General features: G+C 50.5%; 1 protein-coding gene and 1 long non-coding RNA gene across 2 annotated transcripts; one reads left to right on the top strand and one right to left on the bottom strand.

The window, feature by feature from the left end:
• The first annotated feature begins 3,767 nt into the window (after positions 1-3,767).
• Positions 3,768-10,467, top strand: LOC139800097 (uncharacterized). The gene is made up of 5 exons (XR_011727579.1): positions 3,768-3,895; positions 5,762-5,852; positions 6,745-6,870; positions 7,198-7,292; positions 9,908-10,467. It is a non-coding gene; the product is annotated as an uncharacterized lncRNA (long non-coding RNA).
• SHOX2 (SHOX homeobox 2) lies at positions 7,509-12,298 on the bottom strand. Its single transcript, XM_071752823.1, has 5 exons — positions 11,966-12,298; positions 10,643-10,851; positions 8,100-8,157; positions 7,876-7,974; positions 7,509-7,810 (listed from the first exon to the last, which is right to left on the bottom strand). The coding sequence occupies exons 1-5, from the start codon at positions 12,204-12,206 to the stop codon at positions 7,536-7,538; spliced, it is 882 nt and encodes a 293-aa protein (XP_071608924.1). The 5' UTR covers positions 12,207-12,298; the 3' UTR covers positions 7,509-7,535.
• Positions 12,299-14,038: the final 1,740 nt, after the last annotated feature.

Genomic DNA, 14,038 nt, shown 5'->3' with positions numbered 1-14,038 from the left:
CTAATAACTATTGTTCTGAAGTCTGTATGTTCCATTTATAACAGAAGGCTTAATTCATCTTTCTCCAGGAACAGAGCAGCAAGCTGACACTCTGTAAATCCTGCCTTGCCATTGTTTAACCCAGAAGTCTCAGTGCAGATGTTAGGAAAGAAATCTTGGGGAGAAAATTCACAGGCATTTCCCCAGCCCAGGAAAATAAGTTCTTGATTAGAAGCAACACCAGCCCATTAGAAATTAATCTAAACTAATTACATCTGAATGTAAAATAACTTATGAATTGCAAATGTTTATCTTTCCTTGAGAAATATCACTGTGTTTAAATTACTTTTGAGATCCACACAAAATCCTTTATCTCGGTAGGAAAATACTGTAAACCATTTCTGCAATTAAACTGATTACATACCTAAATATTTTCATCTGCTTCATATTACAAAGCTCTTGGCAGCTGCATGAACCAAGGACAGAGCCCACTAAGGGTCACCTCTTTTCCTGGTGTCAGGAGTCTAACCCAGTGCTACTGAGGTGTGCAGCAGGCAAGGATCTGGTCCCCAAAGCCACCAGATCCTATTGGGGAACCCCCAGCTTTGCAACAGGAGAAGAACAACCAAAATCCCACATGACAAGGTACAAAACTGCCTACAAATTTACCAGAAACCCTATGGATTGGTTAGCATCCCTTTCCCCAGCAAGGACACACACTGTAGCAATGGCATCTCTTTAAATTAATGGCTGTCCAAGTAATTCCAATAATCTAAAGCAGAGCTTTAAGATGTGTCAACCAGTTAATTCACTACCTATTGTTTTCTTTTTCTTTTAGGCTCTGTGCTGTGGGCTTCACCCAAGCAGGATCTCAGAGTCAGTGAGATCTCAGATCTCAAGCAGTCAACAGAGTCAGTGGAAACTCATCTGAGTGTTCCTGGACAGGGACAGCAGGGACATTTGCATGTGGTTTCCATTGTCCTGCCTTTAACCTCTCAAAGATATTTTGGAGGACTACTTTATTTACATTTTCCTTGCAAAAGAATATGTTTACTTTCTTCCTAAAGATTACCACATGTCAAAACACTTCCAAATCTAAATATTTCATAAAAGAGGATCTGCATAATAAGTAATGTATATACATTGGGTGAAAGAATGGGGTAAAAGAGGGTCTGAGTCTATATTTGGGAAGGGGTTAGGGGCAGCACCTTGATTTTCAGCAGATTACCAATCTTGGTGAGCTCCAGCCCAATTTCTGCTGCTTAAATATTTACTCAAAGGACAACTGAAAGATTTGTAAGTGTTTTGTTGTTAACACAAGGGTTTGCACACTCCTTTGCCATGGGCTGGTGCACAGTCTAAGGGTTAAAGCAGCCTGTACAACCCTCCAGCCCTCCAGCAGGGCTGGGTGCCAGCCCTCCCCCAGGAGAACTATGTTAGTCACTGAGGTAAAATGCCCTCCAAGTCTCTTTTCTGGTTATATCCAAAATTTAGCTGCTTTCTAACAACATGGACAACTTGTATTTTCCAAACACTCCTTCCAGGGTGAGCTGTTCCACCACGGGTTAACTCCTCCACCTTGTCCAAGCTACACCTGGTGTTCTCATCAGTGGTGACCAGAGGGACATGTTCTCCTCCTGGAAGGAAAAGAAAACAGCAGGACTGATTTGTTCTTAGGGAAACAGGGAGGTGGCAGTGGCCACCTAGCATGGGAGTGATGAAAAGTTTCCCCCCTCTGCAGGGTGTCTGGGGGGTGTTAACATCTTGCTGGAGCGTGTGAGCACAGCACGGGGAAGGTGCTGGTCACATGCAGATGACTGGAGAACTAAAATCCTTGGGTTTCACCCCGGGCAAGGAGTGTGAAGTCTGTAGGACCCCACAGCCCTTGAGCCCTGAGCCAAACTGCCAGAATTTACCATTTCAGAGGGGTAAGAGATGAGTGTGTAAGCAGGAGAGTTCTGTGACTGGCTGCTGACTGCTTTGTGTCTGCTTCCTGCCTTCTCCAGACCAGGCACAATCCAGGGTGACATTTTCCAAGAGCAAGGCACCAGGACACCAGAGCTGGAAGGGAGAGGAGAAGTCCCAGGCACCTGCTGGTGGAGGCTTTACAGCTGCAGAGGCACCTCCAGGCTGGTGGTGGAAGGGGAGCCCAGAGGTGGATGTGAACACATGGGCTGTCAGCCTGACAGGTGACACAGCTGCATTTTCTCAAGGCTTTTGTATTAAAACTGTTATTTTTCTCCTCAAAATCAACTTGAGGAGGATGTTCATAAAAGATTACACTGCCCTGCTGCTGTGTTTTATCAGCCACACGTTTAAGACCCTCAGTGGTCCCAGGACAGTCAAACTGCCCCTTGCTGGGGCATTTTGTGCCTCCCCATTTCTCAGCCCTCTCTCAAAGTTGTTTTCTGGGGGATTTTTCCTCTATTCACCTGTGTGTCCCTCTCAAGAACTCATCAGCAATTTAATGAACAGCATGTCTGGTGTACAAAGGCCATAAAACCTTTCTTATGGAGGAAAACCTTCCCAAACCTCTCTCAGAGCTGCAGTATTAAAAAGTTGAAGCAGAGAGGAAAGGAGGGGTGAGTAGGACCTGCAAAACATGACATAAATCTCCTTTGCATGTGTTTTTTCCTGTTAATTTACAGAAAGAGTGAACAACTTGGGAAGAGGGGGACAGCAGAGTCCAAATTACCCACTCTGCATGGGTGAAACCACCTCTGGGAGTCCTTTACGGGCACCAGGCAAGTAACAGCAAAAAAAAAAAACCTTAAATTAGGGAGGGTGAGTGGGTTTGTGTGGCTTTTTATTTTCTTTTTTTGTCAAAAGGAGGCACGCTGTTAGCACACTGCAGAGAAAGATGCTGGGCATTGAGGGCTCTGCTGGGTTTTCCATTAGGAGTTGAGCTTTTGCCTGGTCAGTAAAATTAGTAACAACTGGGAAAACAGCACGACTGCATCCTAAAAAGCCCCACTCTGCCACTGGACTGAGCAAGATTCATGGTGTAGAAAATTCTGAGCCTTTTCTTCATTCACACCAACTTAATTGCCTGCAGAACATCTGGAGAGGAGACTGCTCGTTCATGTCAAGTGTGAGTAGTGACAACTTGCATTTCTGAGGGAGCTTATTAGATCCTCCATCAAAACCAGGGCAGTTGCAGCTTAAAATGAGGAAAGACTGAAAATGAAAGCTTTTTTTTTAGTTCTTTTCAGAACTTTGTTGCCCATCTCGAAAATGAAGAGAGAAAAAAAAAAGAAAAAAAAAGAAAAAAGATCTGCTCATTTTGCTTTTTAAATATATATGTATTAAGTGACCTTCAAGGCACACTTACACCTGCTGGTGCTTCATGGGAAGGGTGAACAGGCTCAGAAATGGTGAGAAACCAAAAACTCAAGGGCAAACTAAAGGGGAAGAGCCACAAAATTGGACAAGTGTCAATATTGACAGGGCTGGAGTTGGTACAGTGTGTACTGTGAGGGAGAACACATTATTTATTCCTCCAGACTCCAGCCACAGCTCCCTGGAAGGACAGAGCTGCAGCAGGGGAAGAACAACCCAGCAGCTGGGTACCACTTTTCTGAAATTCCAGTTTAAGTGCACTGGTGGAAAGCTTTGCCTGGAATAAAGCTGCTAACGGACAATATGAGCCATGCCGATTTTTTTATGCAGTATTTAGCACTTTTTCAGGCATTTTTATGCCTTCTCCCTTTCTCCTTTTCAGCATTCTTGTGTGGAGAACTGGAGTCTCCAGGAGTGAGCAGGAGTTTTCTGCAGGACTGCTGTCACACTTTGCTGCTCCCCTAACCTTGTGTTGCTGTAGAGAGAGAACCACAGGTGGAAACTGCTGCTCCAAGGGGTAAGAAGCTGCCTGAGTTCCTGTGCCAGCATGTGATGGGCTCTGCAAGGACACAAACAGGTGCTGACTCCTTCCTACACCATTGATTTGAGCTCCTCTAAAGTTCCTTCTCATGGACATCCCTGGCTAAACCCCATGCTAAAAATTTATCTCCAGAGAGCTTGTGTTGCACGTGCTGGCTCCTGAAATAGCCATAATTTAATTAAATGAAACCTACAGGATTTCTATATAGGTTCAAGCACTCTTAAGAAATAAAATAGAAAGAGAAGAGTTCTGGCCAACTTCTGTCTGCCTATAGGCTTATTAGGTATTCCAGTCCAAGGAAACCAGGAATGCAAGTATTCCTGTCCAAAAATATCCTGTTAAGACTATTTTAATTTAATCACAGCTGTGCTAAAAAACACAGAGCTCTCCTACACCGTTCAATCATAATTCCCTGTTAGGATGAAAGTACATTTTTCACGTTTGGTTTTTTTTTTTTTTTTATTATTATTATAAGAATCATTTTGAAGACTGACGTGCCAATATCTGAGCACAGGGTAAAGATCTGAAATTCCCATTGGATGTGTCCATCGGGGTTTACATCACACACACCAGTAACCTGGTGGGCACAGGGACTGGTAGGCAGCTCTACTTAAACCAGTTGTGTTTTAAACAGAGTGGGTAAGAGGTGCTGAGTTTATTTGGAGCAGACCAAAGATATCCCAGAGATGGAACCTGCGGGGCCCCCGCCTGCAGCACGACCTGCTCGTGCACATATTAATTAACTTCTTTATTCAGGGATCAATCGACACCACCGTTAGTTTTATCGACTTTATAATTGGCAGCGTCTGACTTTTGCTTGAATAAACCCGTTTTAACCTCGCATAAAATCCATCCTTCCCCACCCCGCTACGAGCTGATTTTGCTCTTGAACCTCGCAGCCCTCTCGGGGAGAGGGGACACTGTCGGGGCCGTGCGGGGACAGCTCCGGGCCCGGAGGATCCCCCATTTTCCCCGGGACAACAGGCACGGTTCCGGGGGGTTGCACCGCACCCTCCTCCATCCCCGGGGCAGCTCCCGGCTCCTTCCCCCGCTGCACCGCGCCGGGAGCCTCCCCTTCATCGGGAATTCCATGGAGGGCTCCTTCCCCTCACCAGAATCCCCACGGAGGGACCCTCACCCTAACCAGAACCCCACGGAGGGACCCTCACCCTAACCAGAACCCCCACGGAGGGCTCCTTCCCCTCACCAGAACCCCTACGGAGGGACCCTCACCCTAACCAGAACCCCACGGAGGGCTCCTTCCCCTCACCAGAACCCCTACGGAGGGACCCCCACCCTAACCAGAACCCCACGGAGGGACTCTCACCCTAACCAGAACCCCACGGAGGGTTCTTTCCCCTCACCAGAACCCCTCTGGAGGGACCCTCACCCTAACCAGAACCCCCACGGAGGGCACTTTCCCTTCACCAGAACCCCCACGGAGGGCTCCTTACAAGAACCCCCGTGCCGGGGTCCTGTTTTCCGCGCCCCACAGCCCCGGGGATGGGCGCCCTTTCCTCACGGAGCCCTGGGAAGAACCGCGGAGCCCCGGCGGGTCCCGCAGGGACGAGCGGCCCAACACGGCGGGGAAAAACGGGGCTGGCCAGGGGGTCCCGGTGGTACCAGGAGGTCCCGGTGGTACCAGGGGGTCCCGGTGGTACCAGGGGGTCCCGGTGGTGCCCGGGGCCGGGACACGGCGGGAGCGGGAGCCCAGACCGGGACTTCTGAGGATGAGGATGGAGGCGGAGAGGCGGAATGTGTCTTAATTCCCCGTGTTCCTTCCCTGGAAAATATGTTGAGCCGTTACACTTTCCTCGATTTTATTACCTGAGGGAACTTGACAGAACTTGTAAAGACACAATTGCTAAATAACTTCCACCGGTCTATTGTTTCCTTCAAAAGAAAGCCAGATCGCAAACCGCCGCCGTTAAGTTTTGTGAAGCCGAAACTGAGGATAAACGGAGCTAAAGCGGAGAACAGAAGATGCGCAGAGGTGAGCGGTGCCTCCTCCTCCTCCCGCCGGGCGCTGTCGGCGTGTCGCGATATCTACGGAGCAGAAAGAAACGTGCGAGCTCTACAGAAGGTGTAAACACAGAAAGAAAAAAAAAAAAAAAAAAAAAAAAAAAAAAGAAAAAAGAAAAAAAGAAAGAAATTCACCGATGATTTTAATATTAACAGTACCAGAGTACAGTACTGAAAACGTTACCCTTTTCAGTCAATAGGTCGCAAAGTGTCTTAAATTCATTACTTGGCACTTATTGAAATCCGTGACGTCGAAAATGGATTTAAAAAACAAAAAAAAGGTGAGACAAACCTGAGTGAAACAAAATATATTGTACTGACAACACATGTGATGACATAACACCATCTTTTTTTTTTTTTTTTTTTCTTCTTCTTCCCTTTTTTAAATAACTTAAAATACACTAGAAAAAATATGGTCAAGATAAATAATTTCGTTTTCATGGAGAACAAATAGATACAAAGCCCGTCCAGACCAAAGTTCGTGTAGAAGAGCTTTCCCTCTCTCTTGGCAATAAGCCTGAGGGGCTGATGGCAAACTGGGATAAACCATCACGGACTGGAAGGTACCCCAGGTTAAATAGCTATACGTCTCTCAAATAATAATAACAACAACAGAAAAATTAAACAAACCAAAAAAAAAAAATCACAAGATTACGTGAATAGATACACCTTTATGAGATAAAATGTAAATGCTTGACAGTCAACTATCAATTCACAAGTTATAGCCAAAATAAACTTTGTTCGTGTGTATCAACATATTTTACATGTACCCGGTACCTCTTATTGGAATTTGCCGTTGTGTAAAGTGGTGGTTGGGAATTAAATGCTCTTTTTTTTTTTTTTTTTTTTTTTTTTTCCTTTAGTTTTTGCCCTCAGGACAAGAGAGCCCCAGCAAAAGGAGTCACACTCTGCTCTCCTGATGCTTTCCACTCCCTTTTATTTCAGAGGTGGGACAGCAGACGACCAACAAAGATTTAAGAGTGGAAAAGGTAGTGCTTGATCTCCCCTCTCTCTTCCTGCTTCCCTCCGAGATTAAAAGAGACAGAACCCAGCCACGTTTGTTTGTTTTGTTTTGTTTTTCTACTAAAGATGAGGGTGAAGTGCAAGTGAATCAAAGGACTCCATCAATGAAATACAAATACATGCAACCCGGAATGCTGCTTCAGGAAGTATCCCGGACAGTCTCCCATTAGAAATTCGCAGAGAAATCATTGTCTCTTTTCTTTTTTTTTTTTTTTTTTTTTCTTTTTTTTTCTATTCGTCGTCATCTCTCTCTCTCTCTTTTTTTTTTTTTTTTTTTTTTTTCCGCTATCCAGACGTGGTTGTTAAACTCAAGTATCTGATGCAACGTGAAAGGAGGCCCGCCTCTCTTATCAAATTTCTTGTATTAAAGTGAACTTCGCAGAAAAAGGTCAGTTTCAAAACCTGTGAACTTCCCAGCTGCGCGTCTAGTTCCTCTAATTCTTTAAATAAGTATATATCTCCCGTCAGTTTCTCCTCTCCCTCGTCTTTTTTTTTTTTTTTTACCCCCCTCTTTTTTTTTCCCCTCTATTAAAAAAAAAAAAAAAAAAAAAAAAAAACAAAGAAAAAAAAAAGAAAAGAAAGAAAAAAAAGAAAAAGAAAGAAAAAAAACAAAAAAAACCAAAAAGCCCGGTCACAGCCCCAGGGCAGCTGCGTGTTTCTTGGCCTTCAGGCGGAGGTCGGCGATGCTGGAGTTCTTGCTGGTGGTCTTGGCGGCGGCTGCGGCGGCCACCACGGAGGCGGCGGACGCGGACTCGGCCAGGGTGGCCAGCGGTAGCCCGAAGGGGGGAGCGGGGAACATCATGTAGGGTGCGTGGGCCAGGTGAGGGTGAAGGTGGTGATGCGCGTGGGCCACCGCGCTGTCCAGCTGCAGCTGCGCCTGCACCTGCGGGGACACGGGGTGGTCACGCGTGGCCGTGGGTGTCTTCCCACCCTCCCCCGCCTCCCCCCCGTCTAAATCCCCCCACCAACCCACCCACTTGCCTGCTGGAAGGGCATCCTCAGAGCACCCACGTTCACGTACGGAGCCACCCGGCAAGCTTCGAACTGGCTGGCGGCACCGATCAGCACCCCTGGGGAGGCAGCGGGAGGGAGGAGGAGGGGGTCAGCACGGGAATAGACCCCCACGCGTGTCCCAGCGCGCCCGGCATCGTCACCCCTTCCCTTTTTTTCCCTTCCCTTCCCTCCTCCCCGCTACCTTTGTGGAGTTGGTTTTCCTGCTTTCGGCATTTGGCTCTGCGGTTCTGGAACCAGACCTGAGGGCACAGAGGAGCGGGGACACGGGTGTCACGGTCGCGCTGCCACCGCAAAGCGCAAACCAAATTAATACACGCACCGAGGATCGTGATAAACATGAAAAAACAACGATACAAAGAAGAAAAAAAAAAAAAAAAAAAAAAAAAGCCCAAAGAAACAAAAACCCGCCAGACAAAGAAACCCCGCTGTGGTCCCTCCTCCCGGGAAGCCCCAGCTCATAATCTCCGAAATGGGAAGGGAAACGAGGGAAAAAAAAAAAACAAAAAAAAAAAAAAAAAAGAGTCAAAATAGAGAGAAAAACGGATGTTGGCAGAGTGCTCGCTCCAGAGGAATCGCTGCCTGAGCCCCGGTTTCGTCTTCCCACATCAAGGTCCCCAAAGACCTAAATCGCCCGCTGCTACCTAACACCGACTGGCGATAATGGGTCTAGAGGTTTGCACCATCAGGCCCGAGAAGATCGCACTCATTAATAAATTAATTAATTAGCTTTATCTCCAAGAAAAACGAAACATCGAATAGTTTAATAACTTTTGGGTTTGTTTTGTTTGTTGTTTTTTTTTTTTGTGGGGGTGCTGGTGGTTGTAATTACTGTCAGAAAAGCTCCACTACAAAGAAGTTGAGAATTTCCCTGTTCCTCTGTGCACTCAAGTGTAGCACAGAAGCGGAATAATTATCTCATTATCATGATAATCTAATTTGTTTCCAGGGAAAAGACTGCGCGTTAGACAAGAACATACTTTTAATATCGGACAGGATGAAATCGTTGAAGTAAATATCCAGAATAAAGTTCTGCTCTCTTGGAGAAGAGAAGAGAGGGGGGCAAGGAGGGAGAGTGCGTTTTAAAACGTTCCTGTTCAAAGACAAACCTCTGCACCGCATCTCAGCACCCACAACCAGCAAGAAAATCCCTTTTTTTGCCGTGAGGAAGAAAAAAATAAATTAAAAAAAAATATTTTTTTTGAGGTCTCACTTGAAGAGACAAACATAAACGCGAATTTCCCCCCTCCCTGTCATTTACTTCAGCCAAGGAAAAGCTGCCCAACAGCCATGGGCTCCCTCAGCCTCCCCTGGAAAAGCAGATTCCATAATTTACAAATCAGTGCAGATGCGAGGCAAAATATTATGGCAAAGCGTTTTCCGGAACGATTTCCCGGGAAAGGGGCGGATGGGGTGGTTTTTAATCTATGTAAATCTCTCCGAGTTATTCCGCACCCTGCGATTTGGCGGCTCAGGGAGCGCGGATTCTGCGCCGCCGCCGCGCTCTTTGTCGAGCAAAGAGCCCGCAGAAGGCAGCACCTCCCTTCTCCTCTTCCCACCGCTAACTTGGAGCCCAGCAACTTTGTTTTCCTTGGGTTTGGTCACATTTTCCTGGGTGTAAATAGGCGGAAAAACGGGGGAACGGGAAAACGAAGGATATATATATTTGTGTGTATATATACATATATATATATATTACTTTTTTTTTTTTTTTTTCCGTGTCAGGCTGTGCTGACAAAAGCTGCTTATGGTGGCGATTTTTTGGTTTTTTTTCCTTCGTTTTCTGTCCTTATCCCTAATTCCAAGATGCAGGGAAAGCCCCCAAGGATTGAGCTCAGAGCTGGGTGCAGATGGTGGCCCAGGAGCACAAAGATTGAGGGGGAGTATCTGTTACAGCAAATACTTTCTAACAGCTGCAGATGTGAGGGGCCTAAAACTGCTCCATGTGTTCAAACAAATAATGACCATCATTTTCTCTTCTTTTATTATCAGAACGGAAATACACCGCAGCAGCTACATTTGTTCTCGTTTGAGGAGCTGCCTTCATCCCCAGCCCGCCAGAGCCCGGACCCTTCCTCATTCCTCTTCAATCTCATCCCGACAAAAACTCGCAGAAATCAGCCCAGGAACCGATCCATAAAAAACTTTAGGAGGGCAGCCCGAGGGTGAACGCGCAGGTTAAAGGAAAGGAAGCTGGGAGAGGACGCTTAAAATACCCGGGTTTTATCCCAGATTTCCTAAATCCGAACAAAGCCGGGCTGGGCACTCCGCTCTGTTTTCCTGCCGCTTCACTCAAGATTTAAGAACTACGACGAGAAACGGACTGTAAAATGACTGATACTATTTTTATTTTCGCACTTAGCGGGTCCTTAGCTCAGTTTATAGCCGCTACATCTATGAAGTTAATTAGTCAGTCCGCCCGGTGAGCCCCGCGACCGGAGAAGGTCGGCAGCTCCCGCCACCAAAATAGCCTCCTACCCAGGCAGAAATTAAATAAAAGCAGAAGAGATGAAATAAAACGCGACACAGCGAGGGGCGGGGGACTTGCGAAGAGCCCCAAAGCACGGGAAAGCCCGGGGAGGTGATTTCCCTAAATTTTTTCTGGGTGCGTTTGGGAGAGGGCAGTTCCCTCCTCTCCCTCCCAAGCCCTGCGGGGAGCGGCGGGGCCGATTTCCCCGAGGTGGCCGCTGCCACCCCGCACCCCGAACCCCCCCGCAGCCCGGCTACCTGCACCCTGGCTTCGGAGAGCCCCAGCCGCTGGCTCAGCTCCTCCCGCATGAAGGCGTCCGGGTAGTGGGTCTCGTCGAAAAGCCTTTCCAGTTCGTTCAGCTGCTCCAGGGTGAAATTCGTCCGGCTTCTCCTCTGCTTGATTTTCGTCTGCCCTTCGTCTTCCATTGCTTTCGCATCCTCCTTGCGCTCCTTCAGCTCTGGGGAGACTGGGCACGACACGGGCGGTCAGACAGGACGGGGGGATGCCGGAGCTCATCCCCTCCGCCCCTGCACCGGGGGGAGCCGGGCTGGGACCCCCACGCTCCCCCCCAGGGCTTGTGGGCAAGCCGGGAGCGGGGCCTGCGTGCCCGGGCCGCGCTAGGCCCGCATCGCCCGGTGCCTTTCCGGGGCCCCTCGGCTTCGGTACCCGCTGGCCCGGTGGGCCGCCCCCCGCTCCGAACCCCCAGCCCGGGCCGGCGGGAGGGCTGCAGCCCCGCTGCCCGCCCGGCAGAACCGCAGCAACAGGTCCCCGCCGTGCTTCCCACCGCGCTTCTTCCTGGGGATTTTTGCTTTCGTTGTTTTATTTTTATGGGTTTTTTTTCCGCCAGAGACGCGCCCCAGGCCAAGCCGGGGGTCCCTGTGCTGAGCCCTGCGGCGGGACTGCCCACCCGGCCCGGCGGCCGCGTCCCCCCACCCATCCTTCTCCTCCTCCTCCTCCTCGTACCCCGTTCGTTAGCCTAAATTTATTAATCAGCCCTTTTAATTTCCCGGGGATGCTCCCGGCCGCTCCGCCGGGAACGTTGGTCCGAACAAAAGGGCGGCAGCGATCCGCGGGTCCCCGCGCAGTGCCGGCCCGGCTGCCTTCCCGCAGCTGCCCAGTACCGGCACCGCCGCCATCGCCCCGCCGCGGAAAATACGCGGAACAAACCACGGGGCATTTCTGAAAAAATACAAAACCCCCAAAAAATAAAACAAAACCCCGGAGGAGCGGAACCGGCCGTGGTTGAGCCACAGCAGCGCGGCCCCGGCCCCACGCGTGTCCGCGGAGCCCAGACCCGCGGAAGAACGACCGGAACCGGCTGTCCCGGCTTTCGTTGGCAGCGCGACTTCCCGCGGGATGCTCCGGAGAAGCGGATCGCCTTAGGAGCGACTTAAAGGCTTCTTTAAATATTTGAATATAAACTTCGAGGCTCGGCCGCGTATTTCCCGTAATCGGGAAAAGACGGAAAAAAACCCCACAACAACCAAAACGCTCAATAACGCCCAGCGCTGCCGCCGCCACCCGTACCGACCCCGACGGGGGGGAAAGGGAGAAGGGGGAGACCCCAGTGCCGCCGTTACCGTCGCTGAGCTTGGGGGTGGCCGCCTCGGTGGCTCTTTCAGCCGCGTCGGGCTCCCGCGGCGGGGACCGGGGGCTGCCCGCTTCGTCCCGGCCCGGTTCCGCCGCTGTTCCTCCGGTTTCCCTCGGTCCTCCTCCGCGCAAGGGCCCGCTCTCCAGCACCTCGCGGTAGGTGATGAGCTCCTTCTTCTCCTTCGCTTTAGGGTCAAACGATTTGGAGACAAACGCCGTCAGCTCTTCCATGGCCGCAGCTCAGGGGCGCGTTGCCCCGGTTCCCCGGGCGAGCATCCACGGGGCCGGGGCTGGGGAAAAAAAGGGGGGGAAAAAAAAAACCACAAAAAACAAAACAAAACAAAAAACCCACAAAAAGCAGCAGGTTGGGAAGTGGGGGGGTGGGAGGGGAGGGGGGGGTTGGCCCCGGGCCGTACCGAGCCGTGCCGCCCGACGTGCAGGGCTCTCGGGGTCTGATAGAGACGTCGCGATTGAAGTGGCACTATTTATACTTTGCAAAGCCTGCCCCTCAGTTCCCGGAGAATTACCACCCCTCCAGAGCTCCAGCAACTGAACCCCCTTCTCCGCCCGAAAATCCAACCGCCCCACCGCGGGGGCAAAGCGGCCAGGGCACCGCCGGTCCGCCCGCCGAGCGGCTCAGCCCCTAATTAATTTAATTAGGAGCGGGGTCCCTGCGCCAGGTCCCGGGCGAGGGGCAGGAGCTGCGGGGGAGTGGCCAAGGCGGGAGGCCGGGAGGGGAGAAAAGGGGGGGTTGGGGGGGATGCGCGGAAGCTCCGCGCCCGCGCAGTGCCCCGCGGGGGGCGGCTCCGCGACCCTCGTAGCCCACCTCCCCTCTCCCCCCTACGGGAACTTGCCCCGGTACCGTCCCCGGGGGAGGCGGAAAAAGTTCCTCCGCGGACGCCCCAAATCCAGCAAATAAATTACCGGTTAATTGGCAGTGACAAATACAGTCGTGTCATTAACATTTTTGTTTGTTTGTTTTCGGTGCTGGGGTGGGGTTTTTTTTTTTGGCTTTTTATAATTTTTTTTTCTCATCCGGCGACTTGAGGCATGGGATTAGCGGGAATGACACAATTCATTGCTAAAATCGGTTTCCCTTTGTCGCTTAAACGCTATTTAGCGAGTACTTTTGTTGACACAACTCGTCTCTTTTACACCTTTGCTCGCATTCTAATAAATTATTCACAATCGTTTAACTTTTTTTTTTTTATTATTATTATTTTTTTTCCCCCCTTACGCATCGATTTTTCATTTGACCTTTGGGAAGATGACTTTACAGACACGAGCGTTTATTTACCGGAGCAGGTAGGAGACCGGGGGCGGAATTAACATTTCTTCGGACTCAGTTATATCACCTCTCTGTCGCGATAGGCACCCACTTTTTCTTTTTATTTCGCTTTAGGCACCGAAGCGGGACCCGCTGCCAGCCCGGTTCCACCCGGGTGACATTTTTGGGTCCCGTGGAAAGGGGAAGGGGCTCGGACACGGGGGTCCCATCCCGTTTTTCCTTGCGGGAAGATGCTCCTCAGCATCACGCCGGGCTCAGGGTTGGGTTTATCCTCTGGAATATTTCACCATTCCCGTGGCGGGGAGCACGCACTGGGCGGCAGCTCGCCCGAGGAGACCCCAAATTCCTCAAATTCGCGGAAATTAAATCGTTTCACTGGGGTTTTCGGGGGGGTGGGGGCGGGAAGCTGAACTCACCCCCTTCCCCAAGCCACAACCCGCTGTGGTGCCCACGCGTCTCGGAAGCGCCGAGCCTCCTTAATTCCCTCGATCCGAACCAGGGACACCCCTCCACGCCCCCGTCACCCGTGGGAGGGAGGGAAAGGGGACACGCACACCACGCGCCGCTCAACCGCTGCGGTGCCAGCCCCGCATCCAGCAGGGATGTCCCCATGGGCAGCGTGGACCCCGGGGCAGCACCCCCCTCACCTCCCCGGTCACGCGTGGGGTGGTGATGATGATGATGAGGATGCTCTTAACTCCCCATCGATGCCTCGGCGCTCGGCCGGTGCTGCCTGGCGGGCTGGATGCTCTCGGCGCTCGGCCGGTGCTGCCTG

This window comes from Heliangelus exortis, chromosome 9 (assembly GCF_036169615.1).
Source record: "Heliangelus exortis chromosome 9, bHelExo1.hap1, whole genome shotgun sequence".
Lineage (NCBI taxonomy): Eukaryota > Metazoa > Chordata > Aves > Apodiformes > Trochilidae > Heliangelus > Heliangelus exortis.
The sequence above is the reverse complement of the archived record's forward strand: the minus strand, read 5'-3'. Positions and strand labels throughout refer to the sequence as shown.

Bases quoted from the DNA above. Each gene is read 5' to 3' on its own strand.
- SHOX2 (XM_071752823.1), bottom strand. From the start codon at position 12,206: ATGGAAGAGCTGACGGCGTTTGTCTCCAAATCGTTTGACCCTAAAGCG. The intron at 10,852-11,965 runs GTAACGGCGGCA...TGTCGTGCCCAG, and splicing joins CACCCCCAAGCTCAGCGACG to TCTCCCCAGAGCTGAAGGAG. The intron at 7,975-8,099 runs GTAGCGGGGAGG...CTGCCTCCCCAG, and splicing joins GGAAAACCAACTCCACAAAG to GGGTGCTGATCGGTGCCGCC.